The sequence below is a fragment of the Colias philodice genome, chromosome 5 (genome assembly GCF_061535455.1).
Source record: "Colias philodice isolate Cphi_HAF_F1 chromosome 5, ilColPhil1 Martin Lab GWU primary, whole genome shotgun sequence".
NCBI classification, from domain to species: Eukaryota; Metazoa; Arthropoda; class Insecta; order Lepidoptera; family Pieridae; genus Colias; species Colias philodice.
Genome location: NC_143090.1, coordinates 202,754 through 222,448, shown reverse-complemented (window position 1 = coordinate 222,448; position 19,695 = coordinate 202,754). Strand labels below are relative to the sequence as shown.

Genomic DNA, 19,695 nt, shown 5'->3' with positions numbered 1-19,695 from the left:
GTAATTTGGAATAGCTTAGGATAGTAGAGTATTGATTTTTAGATTATAATCATTCAATTATCAATCTAACTCGCTATATTTAACATAACTTCTAGTAAAGAGCCTTGAATTAATAATCACTGCATTAACAACAAAGGAATAACGCCTCTATTGTTTGTTAGTATGCAAAAGACACCAAACTTCAGAAAGAGTTTCGCTCATTCATAAAATACACAAGAACCTAAGAGTGCGAGTAAGAACAATCTATAGGTTATAGAATTTTGAATGAATTCTTAATTGGCACGGGCTACAAAATATCGTCAACTTATAATGCGAACTGATCGCGCTAGTTGACGTGTGTAATGCGTATGCATTAGGTAGCTGCGTGTTGCTGTGGGTGCGCCTCATCGTAAATAAATTGATTATCTACCGCCACTTTCAGGAAATTGTTCGTTAGAACTGTGATATCGTCGTGTCTCATAGCAAATTCATCAGTGTCAGTAATTAAAAATCAGCAGGCATATTATGAACATATTGTATTGACATTAAACAATTCAAAAGTATTTTTGACATGGATACTAGAAGCAGTTTACACAAAACGACGTGAGAAAGTGCCATTCCTTCAAGACACAATATTATGTGCATTAAAGTTGTGTTAATTTTGAAAACATTCATCTGATTGAAATTTGTTGTGATTGGGCGGGTACCCACAGCGCAAGAATGAAATGTCACTAAGTGTTTGATTACACGTATCTCCGTACTGACTGCACTGTAAGTGGTTGTATGTGTGTGCGGTGTTGCTGCGTCTTAGCGTTATTAAGATTTTATTTTTTCAAGAATAAATGGTATAGATTACAGCTATTCCAATGAAAATTATGTGACTATATTACTTCCTAGAGTAAAAGGCAATGTTATTTTTTATGAGACTTTGTCCAGTAACAGCCAAAAAATTTGTGAGAAGTAAAAAGATCCCAACTAAACACGAACCAGAAATAATGAAATTGAACGCGTTAAGATGAAGCAAACCCACACAATATGCTATCGTTTATGAAAATTTGGATGTACTTATTTATTGTAAATGTAACTATTTTCCCATCGCCGGCTTGGGGTTGCATCATTAATTATATATCTATCATATAGGTACATATTATTAACATACTCAAATCCGCAACACTGCCAAGATTTAAAACATATGTATCCTATTGAATAAAGAAATTACAATACTGACATGACCATAATAACCATAAACAATACACGATTGTTTTGATTAACAACATAATATAATTTATACCCATTTGCTGCCAGCGCATAATTGATGATAATATAAGATTGTGAACATCAATATAAAGCCAAGTGTTCATATAAAGTATTTGTTGAGCAACAGTTGTTCAATGTTGCTGGCGGAGGTTGCTGGAAACTGTCTAAATGTTGGCACTGCAAGGGCGAAAACATTAAACATGTTGACAGCAACTCTGCAACACGTTGAATCAACTCAAATGTTTACCAAGAATACGTTATATGAAATATTCCTCTGGTGCGAGTCACTTTCTTGTCTTTCTTCTTGATTGGTCTCAATCAGACCAAGGTGCAAACGAACAAATATAAAACAGTTTAATAGAGGCATGCCCAAAGAAGTGATTTATTATTGAACATAGGTAAACAGACTTCATAAATAATATCACAACCCAAGCCGGTCCTTCGACTATACTACAAAAGACCCTGGAACGATAGCGATCATAGAAATTAATGTATATTTTCTAGCCATTAGAATTATTTCTAAATTTGTGACTAGGGGTCTTCAAATTCTTGTCAAATGTAATGGTGTAGTGTGCGTGACACGCGCGTGTGTACGTTCGTGCGTGTGACGCACACCACTGCAACAAGTTGTCCTCTGTAATAGAGATGTACTTTTTGTAACAATTCGGTTGTTTTATTTGGAAACTCCTCTCCTGTTAATTGATTCTATATAACTATAGTCCTTTCCACCTAAGATGATTTCTGTGACACATGGATTTTTGACACGTGTAGAGATGTCTTTACTGAAATCATATCAATTGTTTTCGATAATCGATAATATTTTATATGGAAATGAAATCGATTTGAATAAAGTACCAAAATTAGTTTTTTCGGCATTTCGCCAACAATTAACTAAGGAAACTTAGCAAACAACAGCAACAAAAAGTCAACAATAACAATTAGTAACAATAACAGAATACCACGTAAAGTATCATTATAAAAATGCAACTTGTATGCACTCGTACAGACGATTGACTCGATTGACAAACGATCACAAGATGGGCGCCGATTATATGATTTTCCAACTCTATGATTTTTCAACGATCCATTTCATGTACACAAATTGCGTAGGTATTATATTTTTGTGTTATTTTATTTTATTTTTCATTATATTAAACTAAACAATACTGTTTTCGATTTAAGAGTTTATGATGTTTTATTTTTATATTTTTGGCAATAATTCCGCCATAAAATAAAAATATTATGCACTAAAATTATTTTGGCGTTTTAAACATAAAATACGTAATTCGGAACACGATGAAGTGTCACAGGAATCATCATAGGTGAAAAGGACTATAATTAGTATTCGCTCAAGATCTTTAGAGAAAGTTTTTTTCAATATTTTCCAATTAACTAATAGACTCTATAACCTATACCTATTACCTACTGAGTTAAAATTAAGGATTAATAACATAATGTTAATATAATAGTAATTATTTAAAAGAATGATAACTAAGTGCAGCGAAGACAAAATTGAACAACTATTTTATCTTCGTAAGAAATATAAATAAATGATCTCATGCTAACCGTCCGGTATTGATTACAATCAATTAAAATATATAGGACATACCGAAAGATTTAGAACTTTTTGTTGTTACATTCTTTAGAAACGACCAGAAAAATTCAATATATAATTTTAAACTTGATTCATTTTACTATTAAATTCTGACTCCCTGTTATTGTAGGTACCTATAGGTAGGGTCATTGCGCTGGTTTTCGTCCAGTTATGGCAGTTGCCAACTTTGTGATGCGAAATAAATATTTTGGAGCACCCTTCCTTAAACATATAATATTTTTATTTAGTCCTTATATAGTCTTCTTTAAGATAATATTAAGTGAAAATAAATCATTTTGACGTATCTTTTTATTTAAATTATTTTCTGCAAAAGTAGGGTAAATGCTAGTTTTCGTCCAAAAAAACTGGTTTTCGTCCTAGTGTAAGCTAGTTTTCGACCACCGTGTAGAAAAAGGAGGGTAGGTCAACTATTAAGTTAAAAACCAATTACAGGTATATATATACTTTTATTTAATCAACATCACAATTTCTCACTACCTTACAGGTTTAGTTTTACTAATAATAATCAATATAACTAGTCAACACTGAGATCTATGTAGCACTTGGCAGTCTTTATATGCGTTAGTGATGACTGTTTAATCATTCGTAATAAAGAAAGGAATGCGTTACTTACAATGTAAATGAATAAAGTAATAATTATAGGACTGAGAAATTACATCAAAAAACAGAAATATTCATTCTAATACTTTGTTTATCAAATGAAACGTACTATATTAAACACAGCCATAATAATACGTTTTAGCTACTAAAATAAACTATACTATGCCTTACTGAACTATGCATTACTGTCTTACTGATGCCTTTATTAAAGATTCTTCAGTGTACGTAGCGTTTTTTTTCTAGCTTTCTTAGACTCCTTCGAGGCCATCTAAAAACAATAAGATATACAAATAAGATATAAATATTGCATTGGCAAAACAGACCTAGAATAAAAGATGATACTCAAGTGAATGATAATCAAGAAAAATACAGTGTATTATGTCTGACCTACCCCCATTTATGCCACGAATAATTGAGTCTACTTCACATAAGGAGAATGATACATGACTGAATGAATGACAATATTAGGTACCTACAACACTCTGGCCCTCACCAATTATTTATAAGGAAGATACTGAATAGAAAACTTTTCAATACGTAAAAAAGACGAAAAGTACTGCAAAAGAATAGCCATTTTTAATTTTTGTCCACTCCAATACTCATTCATGGACGAAAACTAAAACGTTTAAAGCTAAATTTAGTTGTCGTCCACTTCTTTAAATATTTTTTTTATTTTGGCAGCACTGACAAAGCAGTGGACGGAAACCAAAAAATCTAAACTAATAGCAATAAAGATCATTTCGGGAGAAACTATTCAGTATTTTAAAGGTCCGATAGAGTAAAAAGAACCTAACAAATATTCACGTAGCTGTTTGAGTTTTCGTCCACTTGGACGAAAACCAAATATTTTGAGAATTTGGTAACCTAGTATCCGTCCACTTAATTTTTCGAAGAGTATTATAAAAAAAGTATGAAAAACACTTCTAATTGCGTTTAATAGGCTTATAACTAAACATACGTACCAAAAACATTACGTTAACTAGCTAAAACAGTGATTTAACTTACCATGAACTTTTCTCGCCGGCAAATTTTTCTCTCGCGCGATGACATCTGCAAGGCACGGATGGGAAGCGGCCACTTTTACGTTAATTTTTTGAACTCTCTTCTTGTCAAATCAAATTTTGATGTTGATAGTACTGTTGCTTACACATTAAGGACCGTAAAAAGTGCAAACTTGCGCGGGAAGGTAGGTTTGTATTCAAGTTTTACGCACGTGATTGTAGCAGGTCAGTCAAATGGACGAAAACCGAAACTGGACGGCAAACCAGCGCAATTACCCTATATACAAAATAAAAAAAACGTGTTCAACTAACTTTAAACTTCAAACCATAATCAAGCATTCACAATAATAATTTAGTTTCAACAATTCCTAGATTTTCAACTAAAAAACAAACCAAGAAAAATGGGTTACAGTTACACATAATTGCGTAGTGCGCATACGCATATATTCGGCGATCGATCAACACCTCGCACCAACGACCGAGCAGTCGGCGGCGCGCGCTCACATTAGGAGCAGCTCCTCGACTTTACACACCCTGCGGACAGCGACAAGGTAAGTACATCGATATTACATACAAAATATATGTATGCAATATTCATTTATTTTTATTACCATTCTAAAGTGTTTATACATTACCTATTTCCTACATAAATTTTGACTTGTGTTACGTTCATTATTCAAATTAATATCGCAAAAAATGAATAAAAATTAGGGATCCCGAAATCGATCCCGTTTGATAAACTGGTTTCTGGAACGTCTCCTGTGTTCTATTCATGTTACAGGTTGTTTGAGCTTTATTGTGAGCTTTTCAAATTGGATTTAACTAACTAGGTATTAAAGTAATTATATTAATAAATATATATTTAAAATTAGGTACTAGTTAAATGAATAAATTTTTGAAAATGCAGAAATTAATTCGATATTTAGTTAAATAAATTAAATACATAACATGTTGTGTATATGATATTTCATGCGAATGCATTTTACATAATTAAATACAGTCCAGAAGTCCTGTTTATTAGAAACGTAAAAATCAAATTAAATAATTTCGTAAATAATTACATAACTACATGCGTTTAATTTAAATAATATGGAATACCTTATTCAGCACGCAAGAGGAATTTTGTTTGTATATTAGTGAAATCAAACAACAATATTATACAATATACAGGTCATTGTTTTGTGTTACTGTTTCGATTTTAACGTCTGATTTAGCGTACCTATACTAGCTTAAACTTCATAACTACGTATAAAATATTTTATGTAGGTATTACTTGGCTGGCCAGGACATTTTTGAAAATAAAATATGTACCTTATACTTTCAACTACCTATAATTAATCGGATAAATCGGAATGATTTTCAGTGATTTTTCACAATTTTCCCTTACAACACGAAGTTATTAATGATTTTTTTAATGTATGATAACTAGATGTTTACCTAAAATATATTCTAATTATCATTGTAAGGAAAACACGAAGGCATCAAAACTAAATCGGCGTGCCAAGAAACTTAAACTAAATTTCTGTCATACGTATACTATATTCGAGAATAAATATTTTTTATTGAGTAACTATGTAGTTGCAAGTGAAGTAGGCATTGTGGCAGTGATATATACAGGGCATTTCCAGACATTTATAAATGGATAGGATTAGATTAAGACATTTAAAAAAAAACGATTTCCGGCAATTTTATATAAACCTAGTTACCAGCTGGCGCCTGGAACTGCAGCACCGTACTAAAAAAAATGAAGCTAATTCAGGATACCCCTTACAAATTATCTGATGGTACCGCCTTTCATCCACGTGAACAAGAAACAAACATACACAAAACCCGGACAATACATATTATGTTTGTATTTATGTGATAGGTAGTTTTAAATCGAATGGTTCCTCTTATTATTATACAAAATATATACTTAGATAATAATTATATCTAACTGGTAGCAATAATTTAGGCCGTTATCATCGCACATCCCAATAAGTCCATATTCGCTTCAATTAACCCGTTTATCGCAGCAATGTGACACAAAAGCTGTGTTTTTAATATTTTTATCATCGAGGCGGGGTCACGACTATCAACGGACACCAGATAACTTGGCTTCCGTCCGTGCGAATAACCAACCATGTTTGCCGCGATTTACATATTGTGACCCAATTTTTTTTTAATTTGAGTTTTTCCTCTCAAAGATATCAGAACTTGCAAAAAAGTTTAAGATAATCCGACTTGTCAGTGTCACGCCATAACTATAAGTACAAACACATTTGTTATGTTACAATATTTAGATACGAAGCAACAACTTATGGTTGTTGAAAAATCAAGCTATTCCTTAATGATTCAAACATTCCAATTTTTTTTAATAAGTTTGTTTTTCTTAGTTATTATATTTCACCTGGATATCTAGTGTCCTCCATAACTCCATGTAATGCCATAGGGTAGCAATGAATTAAAATCATCGTGGTTTAAAGTATTTTAACAGAGGACCAAAAGCTCGTTAGATGGCCGCGCTATTTTAAACTGAAACCTACCTAAACCTAATATTTAATGTAGATGTAGTAATCTACACTATTCCCTGAATAACGCATCCCGGTAGACGGCACAGTTTGGATGCTGTGTTATGAGAAATCGTAAATTTTACGAGTTTCACCCAACAACGTGCGACCGGCGCACACAGCCCGCGAGGCCGAGGGGTTATCGATGCCTTCATATTTATTTTAATCTATTTTAAAATATTTAACACAATCTTACTAGGTTACAAGTGCATGTTTTGAAACAATCAGTTAAGGACGCATATACAAATTGACGCGCATCAATTTTACGTTTTGAGTCTTACTACTACACGTGCACGGCTCACACACACAGCGAAATGCGAGAAACGACGAAATTATGACTAAACTGACACGACTTGATAATTGAACTTATTTTTATTGCCATGTTTTTTTTTTTTAATTTACTTTGATTTGTTTGTAACGTTGAATGGTCACAAAAGTAGATACCATTTACCTAATTTCATTGGACAGTGATTGATTGGTAAACAAGTACTTGCCAAAGTGTACTTCGAAGACGGCTACTGGAACTAATAGATGATTAGAGCTACGTGTACCAAGTTTGGGCTCATTTTGTTAGTTATGTTGAGACCTTACCTCCGGACTTGATGGAGTGACCTGAAGGTGTACTTCGAAGACAGCTACTGGAACTAATAGACGAGTAGAGCTAGGTATGCCGAGTTTGGGCTCGTTTTGTTAGTTACGTTGAGACCTTACCTCCGGACTTGATGGAGTGACCTGAAGGTGTACTTCGAAGACGGCTACTGGAACTAATAGACGAGTAGAGCTAGGTATGCCGAGTTTGGGCTCGTTTTGTTAGTTACGTTGAGACCTTACCTCCGGACTTGATGGAGTGACCTGAAGGTGTACTTCGAAGACGGCTACTGGAACTAATAGACGAGTAGAGCTAGGTATGCCGAGTTTAGGCTCATTTTGTTAGTTATGTTGAGACCTTACCTCCAGACTTGATGGAGTGACCTGCAGGTGTACTTCGAAGACGGCTACTGGAACTACTAGACGATTTGAGCTAGGTGTGCCGAGTTTGGGCTCATTTTGTTAGTTATATTGAGACCTTACCTCCGCAATTGATAAAGTGACCTGCAGGTGTACTTCGAAGACGGCAACTGGAACTAACAGACGAGTAGAGCTAGGTGTGCCGAGTTTGGGCTCGTTTTGTTAGTTATGTCGAGACCTTACCTCCGGACTTGATGGAGTGACCTGAAGGTATACTTCGAAGACTGCTACTGGAACTAATATACGAGCTGAGCTAGGTGTGCCGAGTGCTGTGAACGAGTGCTCGTTTTTTAGTATATAATTTTGTTGTGGTATCAAATGCAAGTGGGTTTTCGAAAACTAGAAAGAAAATACTTTTATTTGGCACATACATATACTACTGATAGGTACTTGCAAATACTTTTTAAGTTCCAATATACTGAAACATTACTATAAATAAAATGTTGTGTGGTTTTATGAAACCACGGTAAAAGTGAAACTGTTCGAACGGTTCCGAACACTGCTTTGTGTAGCCCATGTCGCGTGCTGAGTAGGTATACCTACTCGGCAGCCGCGATACACGCGACATGCGCTACACAGACCAAAAAGTTTGAGACGATGTAATAAAAGTTTCACTTTAATAAAATCTATCAAAAATCTTATATCATACGTATATAATATGTATCTTTATTTATATCTAACTAGCGACCCGCCCATGCTTCGCATGGGTGCAATGGCACGGCCGCGGCGGCCGGCCGGTACCGCCGCAAACGCTACGTCCCGCAATTTTTAAATCTGTAATATCTTCGAAAATATTCACTTAAATCATACGGTGTAAAGGGCCATATAGATCTATATAAATGAACAATGTATTTAAGGTATTTAATTGGTTAAGAATTAATGCTGTATTGGTTAAAATCGCTTCGACTTTTCTGTAGACCTTTTCAATGTGTATAATACTTAGTACATTATTTTGATAAAACTCGTAGGGCCTGCGTTTGCAATGTAAGCGGAATAAATGTAATTTTTTACGACATCACATTAGAAACCTCAAAAATAACAGTACTTCTCCACTACTTAATGGATCTTATTATACATATAAACCTTCCTCTTGAATCACTCTATCTATTAAAAAAAACCGCATCAAAATCCGTTGCGTAGTTTCAAAGATTTAAGCGTACAAAGGGACATAGGGACATAGGGACATAGGGACAGGGAAAGCGACTTTGTTTTATACTTTGTAGTGATGCCACTTTGCGTTGTAATTTTATAACTCAAGAACAGGCTCACCTATCCAAACAAAATGTTTAGGCTTTTTTCAGACTATTAAGTACATGGTTTATGTGAAGTTTGGTAAGGTAGAGTAGTGTATAGTATGGTAGAATAGGGTAAAGTAGTGTAGAGTAGAGTAGTGTAGGGTAGGATAGATAGGGTAGGGTTATGTAGGGTAAAAGTTAAAAAAATGGATAAAACTCAAGAAAAACAATTCTTTTTAATTAATTCTTAGTTTTCATTATATTACTATGGCAATTTGATGAATGTTCCTGTAGTTCCATATTTCTTTTGAATCTTGGATCGGTCAATTCTGGAAAAAGGCTGTTCTTATAAAATCGAATTAAATGTGTCTTCATGTTCTCCTACAAAAATTGATCGTCATATCTTTCCGGTTGCCCTTCGGGTGTATCATCACGACTACCTTCACGTAGCTCTAATCGTCTATTAGTCCCAGTAGCCGTCTTCGAAGTACACCTTCAGGTCACTCCATCAAGTCCGGAGGTAAGGTCTCAACGTAACTAACAAAACGAGCCCAAACTCGGCATACCTAGCTCTACTCGTCTATTAGTTCCAGTAGCCGTCTTCGAAGTACACCTTCAGGTCACTCCATCAAGTCCGGAGGTAAGGTCTCAACGTAACTAACAAAACGAGCCCAAACTCGGCATACCTAGCTCTACTCGTCTATTAGTTCCAGTAGCCGTCTTCGAAGTACACCTGCAGGTCACTCCATCAAGTCTGGAGGTAAGGTCTCAACATAACTAACAAAATGAGCCTAAACTCGGCATACCTAGCTCTACTCGTCTATTAGTTTCAGTAGCCGTCTTCGAAGTACACCTTCAGGTCACTCCATCAAGTCCGGAGGTAAGGTCTCAACGTAACTAACAAAACGAGCCCAAACTCGGCATACCTAGCTCTACTCGTCTATTAGTTCCAGTAGCCGTCTTCGAAGTACACCTTCAGGTCACTCCATCAAGTCCGGAGGTAAGGTCTCAACGTAACTAACAAAACGAGCCCAAACTCAGCATACTTAGCTCTACTCGTCTATTAGTTCCAGTAGCCGTCTTCGAAGTACACCTTCAGGTCACTCCATCAAGTCCGGAGGTAAGGTCTCAACTTAACTAACAAAACGAGCCCAAACTCGGCATACCTAGCTCTACTCGTCTATTAGTTCCAGTAGCCGTCTTCGAAGTACACCTTCAGGTCACTCCATCAAGTCCGGAGGTAAGGTCTCAACGTAACTAACAAAACGAGCCCAAACTCGGCATACCTAGCTCTACTCGTCTATTAGTTCCAGTAGCCGTCTTCGAAGTACACCTTCAGGTCACTCCATCAAGTCCGGAGGTAAGGTCTCAACATAACTAACAAAACGAGCCCAAACTCGGCATACCTAGCTCTAATCGTTTATTAGTTCCAGTAGCCGTCTTCGAAGTACACCTTCAGGTCACTCCATCAAGTCCGGAGGTAAGGTCTCAACATAACTAACAAAACGAGCCCAAACTCGGCATACCTAGCTCTACTCGTCTATTAGTTCCAGTAGCCGTCTTCGAAGTACACCTTCAGGTCACTCCATCAAGTCCGGAGGTAAGGTCTCAACTCTCAACATAACTAACAAAACGAGCCCAAACTCGGCATACCTAGCTCTAATCGTTTATTAGTTCCAGTAGCAGTCTTCAAAGTACACGTTCAGGTCACTCCATCAAGTCAGAAACTAAATATGAAATTTATAATCCCATAAGTATAAAATCTATAAATAAAATAAATGCGTGAAGGATCAAGTTTATTAGGTGAAATATTTTGTATTCGTACAGTGATCTTTTCGTAAACGAGGAGCTGCTTACAAGCGTCACAGTGTCTACTCACAACGGCGGCTGAGCGCAGACTAAATTACTAAAATATTTCATTACAAATTGTGTTGCAATAATTCAAGGTAGTGACAAATAAAATAACCCTTATTTCAATGCAATAAGTATCACGCGTTACAGCTAAATATGTGAAAAAATAAGATTTGATTTTAATTTTTTTCTCAGCCTATTTGTAACATTTTGATAGTTTTATCTAGTACCTTTTTGAGTTAGACATGTCTACTTACTTAAAATATTTTTAAATAAATCAATTTGTTTTATTAAATACAAGAAAAATGTTCGTTTATTCAGCACGATATTGTCAATTTTGGGTGAAGAGGCAACGGAAATTATTTTTTTCAATATTATAAACCAAAATTTTCGACTTAAAATATAGTACCTTTTAAAGATTAAGGAGTAATCTATTTATGGTAATTATTAGTTAAATTTGGTTTTGTACTATTTCGCCGCAAAATGCACCGAAAAACTGCGTATTTTTGTCAGATTCGTAAACGCGTCCTTAAAAACTTGTTATTTACGTCGCTACACTATCAACGAGTGCTGAAAGGGTTTTGTTAAAGCTCTCGTCTGTCGTAAATTCCCCATAATTATATCGTTTAGACTTTAGATAGATGGGTAATATATTTGTATATCAACTCGAACTTGAATGGATAATTGAGAATGAAGTACCATCCATGTTAATTTAAAAATTATAGGTAGGTACAAACAAGAACAAGCAAAGTAGCAATTATTCAGGCAGATATCTAATCCGGCTACCCGAAGGACACGTAATACTTGGTCAATAAGTTTGTGCCTACACAGTGGGCAGTGAGCACATCCTGATGACCTCCGCAGATGTGCGTCTGCAACTCGCATCAATATGACTAAGCACGTTTCATTTCGAAGCTTTTCATTCATCCCAACGCTGATTTATACAATGGCACCTTAACAACTTACGTGTTAATCGTATCAATTTGCAAAACGTGAATTAACTCGGAACTAGTTAATACTGATTAATTCATATTAATATTTTAATAAATTAATAAGCCTCACTTCAGAAATCATTCTATTAAAAAATGTAATATGTAGTACGAAAGCGATTTAAGGGCACAGGCACGTAGAATTTAAAGCGTAGTGCACTCTATCGAATGATACAAATACTGGCTACTTAAATATTAATAGTTAGGTACCAACCGTGCACCAACTCTGCAACTTCGATTCTAGAAAATATTTCACCTAAATCAGCTATAAGTGTCGCCTACAGTGGGTAACTAGAGTAACTCTCAATCTATTTCCAATATAGTTCAATTTCGCCGTGCAGATGATGCCCCGCCGCAGTTGACACGCTGACCGTCTGCAAGTAGAAATGCCTCTAGGGCTCGTATATCAATAATTAAATGACAATGATCATTCCAACGCCGTCATTGAATTAAATTGCGAGGTGACCGTTTATTTGGGTCAATAGAAACAAATGATACGCGCCTTCGTCACCACCAATTACTCTATGGTCCAATTTCTTTCTCTTCGCATACGCAAATGGGTCGAATGAATAGAATTCGAACTATGGGATGCCTTTATAATTAAACCATAATAAAGATGTACCGCAATTTTTTATGATGTTTTGATTATTCAGCCTACTAATATTAACCCATTGACCACCGAGCGGCCCGATCGGGCCGAGACACAATAGATTTTCTACCTATTGTGTCTGTGATCCGAGGACTGACGGATTAAACCTACTTATCAGTAAAGAACTTACGCTACTTGAAGAACTTGCAAAACATGTAACTATACTCAAGATTTCTTCGTATCGTTTTTTCAATTGAATTCGTTTGTCGACCAAAACAAAATATTGCTGAAGGAATAGGTACATTCATAAGCTGCGGATCAGCATTAATAGAGTTAGCATCTGTGAGTGACATCATCGCAAGTTCGCAAAAGTTCAGAACGTGACCTAGTTACTGAAGCCATCATTTAATGTTTACTGCATACCTGACAGGCGATAGATATGCAACATTTTTATTTGTATTGAAAAGCATTATCGTAAACTTACTGCATGCTGTGCAGGTGGCGCTTATCATTGAATAGAGTCGCAAAGACGTATTATGAACTACAAAAACTTATTGCTATAATACAATACATAGTTATTTAGATTTATATTTAAATCGTTAATCATAATATGTTATTACTGTAAAAGAAAAGCCTTATTTTAAATAGTAAACAAAGTGTCAAATATATTTTTTAATCTCCAGTATTTATTAGCAATATATAACCATTGTAAAACGTTTAAGCACTTTCTTCACATTAGTCATAGGAAACGTGATAGTGTGGGGTCACTCGGCAGGTCGGCGGACACTGAACTTGCAAGACGAGCGGGTGCGATGCCCCTCGATACTGCTGACTGGCGACATCCACGTGGTGATCGTTGACGTCATTATACTAACACCAGTCCATAAGTCCTATCACCTTACATTCAAACCCTATTCTAACTGTGCGAATGATCTTTCAATTGCACCCTAAAACTTACCATTTGATAAAGAGTAGATAGCTTAGGGCAGGGCAGTAATAATCCTCAGAATTGCGCTTAAAATATATTTCTTTTTGACAATAGCTGCTAAAAGATGTTACGTTTAAGTGCAGTGCACAGCTGCCCTAGTTAAACATTGTACATATAAATATAGGTGATAGGATTAACTGCTTTGGCCGGAAGCGAAACACCTCGATACAAGTCGTAAAAGCTCAGACAAATACTTGGCGGAAAATTAACTCGCACCTATAAACTATTTATTGTGGTGAACGATATTAATAATATATATGTTTGCATATTTTTAAAGAATATTTGCTTCACGGAATATAAGAATCGGATGTTAAATAAATTACAATGGTCGGAAATATTAATTAATGTCTCATTTTTAAATACACCGGGTTAGCAAATAAATCTGTATTTATTTAAACGTAAAATCGGTTTGTGTACGGCCTCATAGTTATTCAAACCTGAAAATTCCTTGACCTGAAAATTTTTCTCAATTATCATCCCTAGTTACAACCATAATAAGCCACAGTTGTGTAGCGTTGCAAACAAGCTGCAGTTATAAAAATTATCGCTCCTGTCCCATTGCGTCATTATCGATATATTGTTATTACATATATTGTTATATCTACTGTCCTGGCTCGTTATGTTGCAATTGATTCCTAGAAGCTGCGGAGTGATTCATTGCAAAATTTACGACAACCAATTCAAGAGCGATTGCAGATTACTTTGCTATCTTTTATAAAATTACGAGTGAGGATAATTTTCATAATAATAAAATCAACGGAATATTCTGGTATTCTTATTTTGAATTCCAATAAACGATTGATATCTATTGCAGGATAAGATGAGGGGCCACCTGCTGTTGCTGACCGTAATGGTCGCAGTTATCTGCTCCACGGAAGCAGTTGTAAGTTATTGTTGTTGAGTTTTATAAAATTATTTTCGTTATAATCTGTTTAAAATATCTCGTAGGCACTTTTCAACACGCTTTTATTAGCTTCAACTGATTTTGACCAATTTTAAAGGGACAGATTTAATTAAAACTTTCTACACATCGGTGACAATACAATAATTTCATGAGTTTAAGCGTATTTTTGCTATATTTATAACGATCATATGTAAGTAAATAAATGAATATGTGGTAACAGCGGCGGCGGCACCGTCGGCTGCGCACGACGACGACGACCGAGCCGGCCATGCTGGCGGCGGCGCGGCTGTTCCCGCCCGCGCACCGCGCAGACAGCGAGGCCGAGCACATCGAGCTCGCTATGGCCGAGAAGCTGGACGAGAAGCGCTTCCAGGTGAGTTCACTGATATGTGTCAATATTTTTGATGGCAAAGCCGGTTGGAAGCTGCAGCCTAGCATTCACTACTGTATACACTGCGAACCGAGTTCCGAACCGAACCCATCCGTGGACAAATCCATCATCTTATACACATTACACAAATGCGGCGAACGCGTCGTAGGTACATTTACACGCAGATTTATCTGCGTATGGGCGCGCCAAAAAATGGTAGTCATAAAAAGCTAATTTTATAAATTAAGTAATTCATCAATCATAGATATTTTTGGCAAGACCCATTATTTTATTTCATTCTTCATTAAAACACATTTGCTCAAGTGATAATATTTTTCAGGAATCAGAAAAAGCACGCGTAAATGAATTAATGAATGAAAACTCCAATGAAGAAAATGACAACGAAGTGTTCATGGATGGTGAGAACAAAAATTATAATTAACATTCTTTAACTTTTTTAAATCGGAATTATATAAGTGTATATTTTAAAATTTTACTGCTGCATCTCATCTCTTACAAATCACCTTTATAGGTAGATAACGATGATGTAAAATAGAAAAACCATCTGCAATATATTCCAATATTGATTCACATATTGATGTGTACATTGTATAAACGTATACATTATTTTTATCATATCTTTCGTGTTACCAATAGACCCGTGCCTGAAAGTGCACTGTAGCGCCGGGCGCGTGTGCGAGATCGACGAGCACGGCGACGCGGTCTGCAACTGCATCAAGGAGTGCCCCTACGAGACTGACTCTAGGAGAAAGGTCTGTTTTTGTACATCATTACATAATATTATTAACAAACTTCTATTAAAATTTAAATGATCTAGAAATTAAAGACTTTTTAACGGATTTTAAACGCGATTTATTCATTATATTATTTTCCCGACGTGGTCTGGTCTTTAATTTCTAAATGTATATTACTCGCGTAAAATCAAACACTAGAAAATACTATCAAGAAAACTGCCTGATACACGCACAGGCAGAGTTTTGCTTCGGACTACTTTAAATTGAGACTATGATTGTGTGCAGTTGTATGTTTATATTTTAAGTCAATAATGAAATTACTTTCATATTTTTTTTTTTTTTGCTTTATGATATTTAATATTTATATTATCATTACATGGTTTTTCGCCAGGTGTGCACCCAAAACAACGAGACCTGGTCATCGGACTGCGAGGTGTACCGCCAGCGGTGCCTGTGCCTCGACAACTCGGAGCTGTGCAGAGGACCCGAGTACCACCACGTGCAGATTGAATACTACGGCGCCTGCCGTGAAATGCCGGTATGTTATAACGTTTTGTTAAAACCGACCTTTAGGATGAACATTAAAGTTAACTTATAGTTTTTTTTAATTCAGTAAGAGATTCCGATACAACGATAATTTACAGTCTTCTAATTACATATTATATAATTAAAATTTATTTAGCTACATTCTGAGATATGATTTACTTATTATTTCTTTACATTTTTCAGTTAGGCCAGCCACTTTTGCTTATAACTTGGCTTTTGCTTAATTTTTCGTGGTCAAGTGCTTCCCTATCCGACTATAATTCTTTGCCAATTTAGCTGCAAACCCTTGTATCATGTGCTATATCCCGTATTGTGTGTGCGCAGGAGTGCACGGAGAGCGAGATGTCGGACTTCCCGCGGCGCATGCGCGACTGGCTGTTCAACATCATGCGCGACATGGCCGAGCGCCGCGAGCTCACGCCGCACTTCCTGCGCATGGAGCGCGAGGCCGAGTCCAACCTCACGCGCCGCTGGACCAACGCCGCCATCTGGAAGTGGTGCGACCTCGACACGCACGACAACGACCGGTCAGTTCTTGTGCTCACCACGATATGCATAGTCCTTCCTAGTGAGACTAGGAATATTCAGATTTCGTTGCTGTTCACTTCACCAGTCCGAGATAACGAGAATTTTGTCTGATACTTTTAAATAGTAAGCTGACATGTAGGAAGCATAGAGTAATTTGGGTATCATAAAATAACAAATTTTTAAAGTTATTATATAGAAAGAAAGAAAGAAAATACATTTATTTGTACCGATGCACATTAATACATAAAAAATAAATAAAATTAACTTATAACTAGTTACAACGGCACAAAATGGATAATATCCACTCAGTGGTTTGAGAATCTAGAACATATTATAAGACACTTAGATTCTCCACTGATTTTCAGTGGACACCACATTGACATATAACTGTTTTAATTAACAATACATAAATACTTACGTAACTACTTACTTACCAAAGCGTCCTTTCGTAGTCATCTTTACTTATAAACATACTTATCTAAATCTATGCTTTCATTAAAATACAATCAGCACTATTTACACGACAACAAAATATACGCATGCGCGCATGCGTATGTGTGCGTATAGCGCCCGGCAAACTTCTTGGCCAAAAAGTAGCGTGGTAGGGGAAGCTTGCGCATATAATAATGTACTAAAACTTGATGCGCAAACTTCTCCCACCACGCTACTTTTTGGTTATTCTCTACAACACATGTCCGTGTGCAGGTTCGTGTCCCGGCACGAGCTGTTCCCGATCCGCGCGCCGCTGATGGCGCTGGAGCACTGCATCGCGCCGTTCCTGGACCGCTGCGACGACGACAACGACCACCGCATCACGCTCGCCGAGTGGGGCAAGTGCTTGCAGCTCGATGAGGTACGTGCTGCAGCTTATAGATATATCTTATTTGATGACGTCATTATTCATGTTTCAATATTCACCCTGTGTCTGTAACTTTAATCTTCTTATATATAAAAATGAATCGCAAAATGTGTTGGTAAGCGCATAACTCGAGAACGGCTGAACCGATTTCGATAATTCTTTTTTTATTATATTCCTTGAAGTACGAGGATGGTTTTTATGTAGAGAAAACGTAAATATGTACCACGGGCGAAGGCGGGGCGGACCGCTAGTCTATAATATAAAAATGAATCGCAAAATGTGTTGGTAAGCGCATAACTCGAGAACGGGTGGACCAATTTCGATAATTCTTTTTTGATTATATTCCTTGAAGTACCAGGATGGTTCTTATGTAGAGAAAACATAAATATGTACCACGGGCGAAGCCGGGGCGGACCGCTAGTATATATTATAAATAGATGTTCGCGCTCATCAGAGCAGCGAATATAGCGGCGCCTTTAGTTGCCTACTAGATTTCCGCCCGCGGCTTCGCCCGCGTTTTCAAAGGAAAAGCCGTTAGTTCCCGTTCCCGTGGGATTTCCGGGATAAAACCTATCCTATGTGTTAATCCAAGTTACCCTCTATATATGTGTGCTAAATTTCATTGTAATCGGTTCAGTAGTTTTTACGTGAAAGAGTAACAAACATCCATACAAACTTTCGCCTTTATAATAGTATTAAGATAGTGTAAATAAATGATTCACTTTTATCGTGGTTTCATAAAACTACACAATATTTTTATAAACTTATTTTAAGTATCTCCATTAATCCCAAAATCTCAATTTAATTAAATTTTATTCCCATTTAATTCACACATTCGCAGTTTACATCACAATACTTAAATACCATTTAAATAAACAAATACTTACTTCATATTTTTATTTCTAGTATGAGCTGGAAGACCGTTGCGACGAGTTGTCTGACGACGCGGACGCGCTGTGAGGGGCCGCTGATCCTCACTTACAACACTAGTGTACAAAATCTCGTCATAAGCTAAATGCCTCTAGCTTTACTCACTCTAGAATACACTTATTGCATTTACTTATTAGTTTATTAATTGTATAAAACTTAAATAAAGAATAGCAATGAAAAAACCGAATATTTCCTCTGTAAAAATTTTAATTAACATTATGTTTACTGTCTTCTCAACGATCACTGAAATCACTGTGATTATGGAAACCAAAAATTTGTAATTAAACTTATACATGTTATATGTTACTTAAGTATTTTAATAAATTTTACTACTTACCAAATTGTTTTTTATTCATAGAAAGTTGTTGTTTCTTATTTTATTCTTGCTGAAAGCTATTACAGTGCAATATGTAAATATTGTGAAAAAAAAATTACGTACTTTATACAATCAGACTCACAATCGCCTATTAATTTAGTGTTTAATAAAACATTCATTGAAATCAACACGTTATTTGAGGCAATAATGTTCAAAATTTATTGTAACGCTCATTAAACAACTGTAGTCAAAGTACTGCTGCGGTTTTGAAAAAACTGAACCCATGTAGGATTACTTTGTTCTCTGCCTATCTGTATGTCTGTCAAGACCCTTTTTCTTATACCTAGTAATCAAGCTGAAATTTATATTGAAGCCCTTGAAGCTGTGAAAAAATCAAACTTATAATATGAGCCAAATTAAAACATAATAGGTTTGTTTGGAGCTTCGGTGCACGAGTCAACCTCGCACTTCGCCGATTTTGAGAAAGTTCTGGCGCGTTGAGAGTAAAATTTCAAGGTTGTGTCATGACTATAGCGCTACGTCATGGAGTAAGGCGACGATTTTGGTATCTTTGAACCTTGCTCACTTCTGACACGTGTGTTCTGTACACACGCTCTTATTTCAACTTATTCAATAGCATAAAAAATAAATAAGTAGGTGCTTATTTTGTTATTATTCCATTATTAATTAATGCATAGCAGCTGTACTGGGCTACTTAACCTTATTGGAATTTATCACGGGTAGTGGGGCGCCGTAACTATGTAATTGTGTATTATCTGGCAAGCAAAATCTCCTGACCTAAGAGTATTAATTAATTTGCATGATG

At 36.0% G+C, this 19,695-nt stretch overlaps 1 protein-coding gene across 1 annotated transcript; it reads left to right on the top strand.

Annotated features, from left to right (window-relative positions):
* The first annotated feature begins 4,857 nt into the window (after positions 1 to 4,857).
* Positions 4,858 to 18,894, top strand: SPARC (secreted protein, acidic, cysteine-rich). Its single transcript, XM_089695336.1, has 9 exons — positions 4,858 to 5,003; positions 14,476 to 14,544; positions 14,786 to 14,938; positions 15,276 to 15,354; positions 15,593 to 15,708; positions 16,082 to 16,228; positions 16,561 to 16,763; positions 17,470 to 17,617; positions 18,530 to 18,894. Exons 2-9 carry the CDS (start codon positions 14,482 to 14,484, stop codon positions 18,581 to 18,583), a joined length of 963 nt encoding a protein of 320 aa, XP_089551462.1. The 5' UTR covers positions 4,858 to 5,003; positions 14,476 to 14,481; the 3' UTR covers positions 18,584 to 18,894.
* The last annotated feature ends 801 nt before the right edge of the window (positions 18,895 to 19,695 follow it).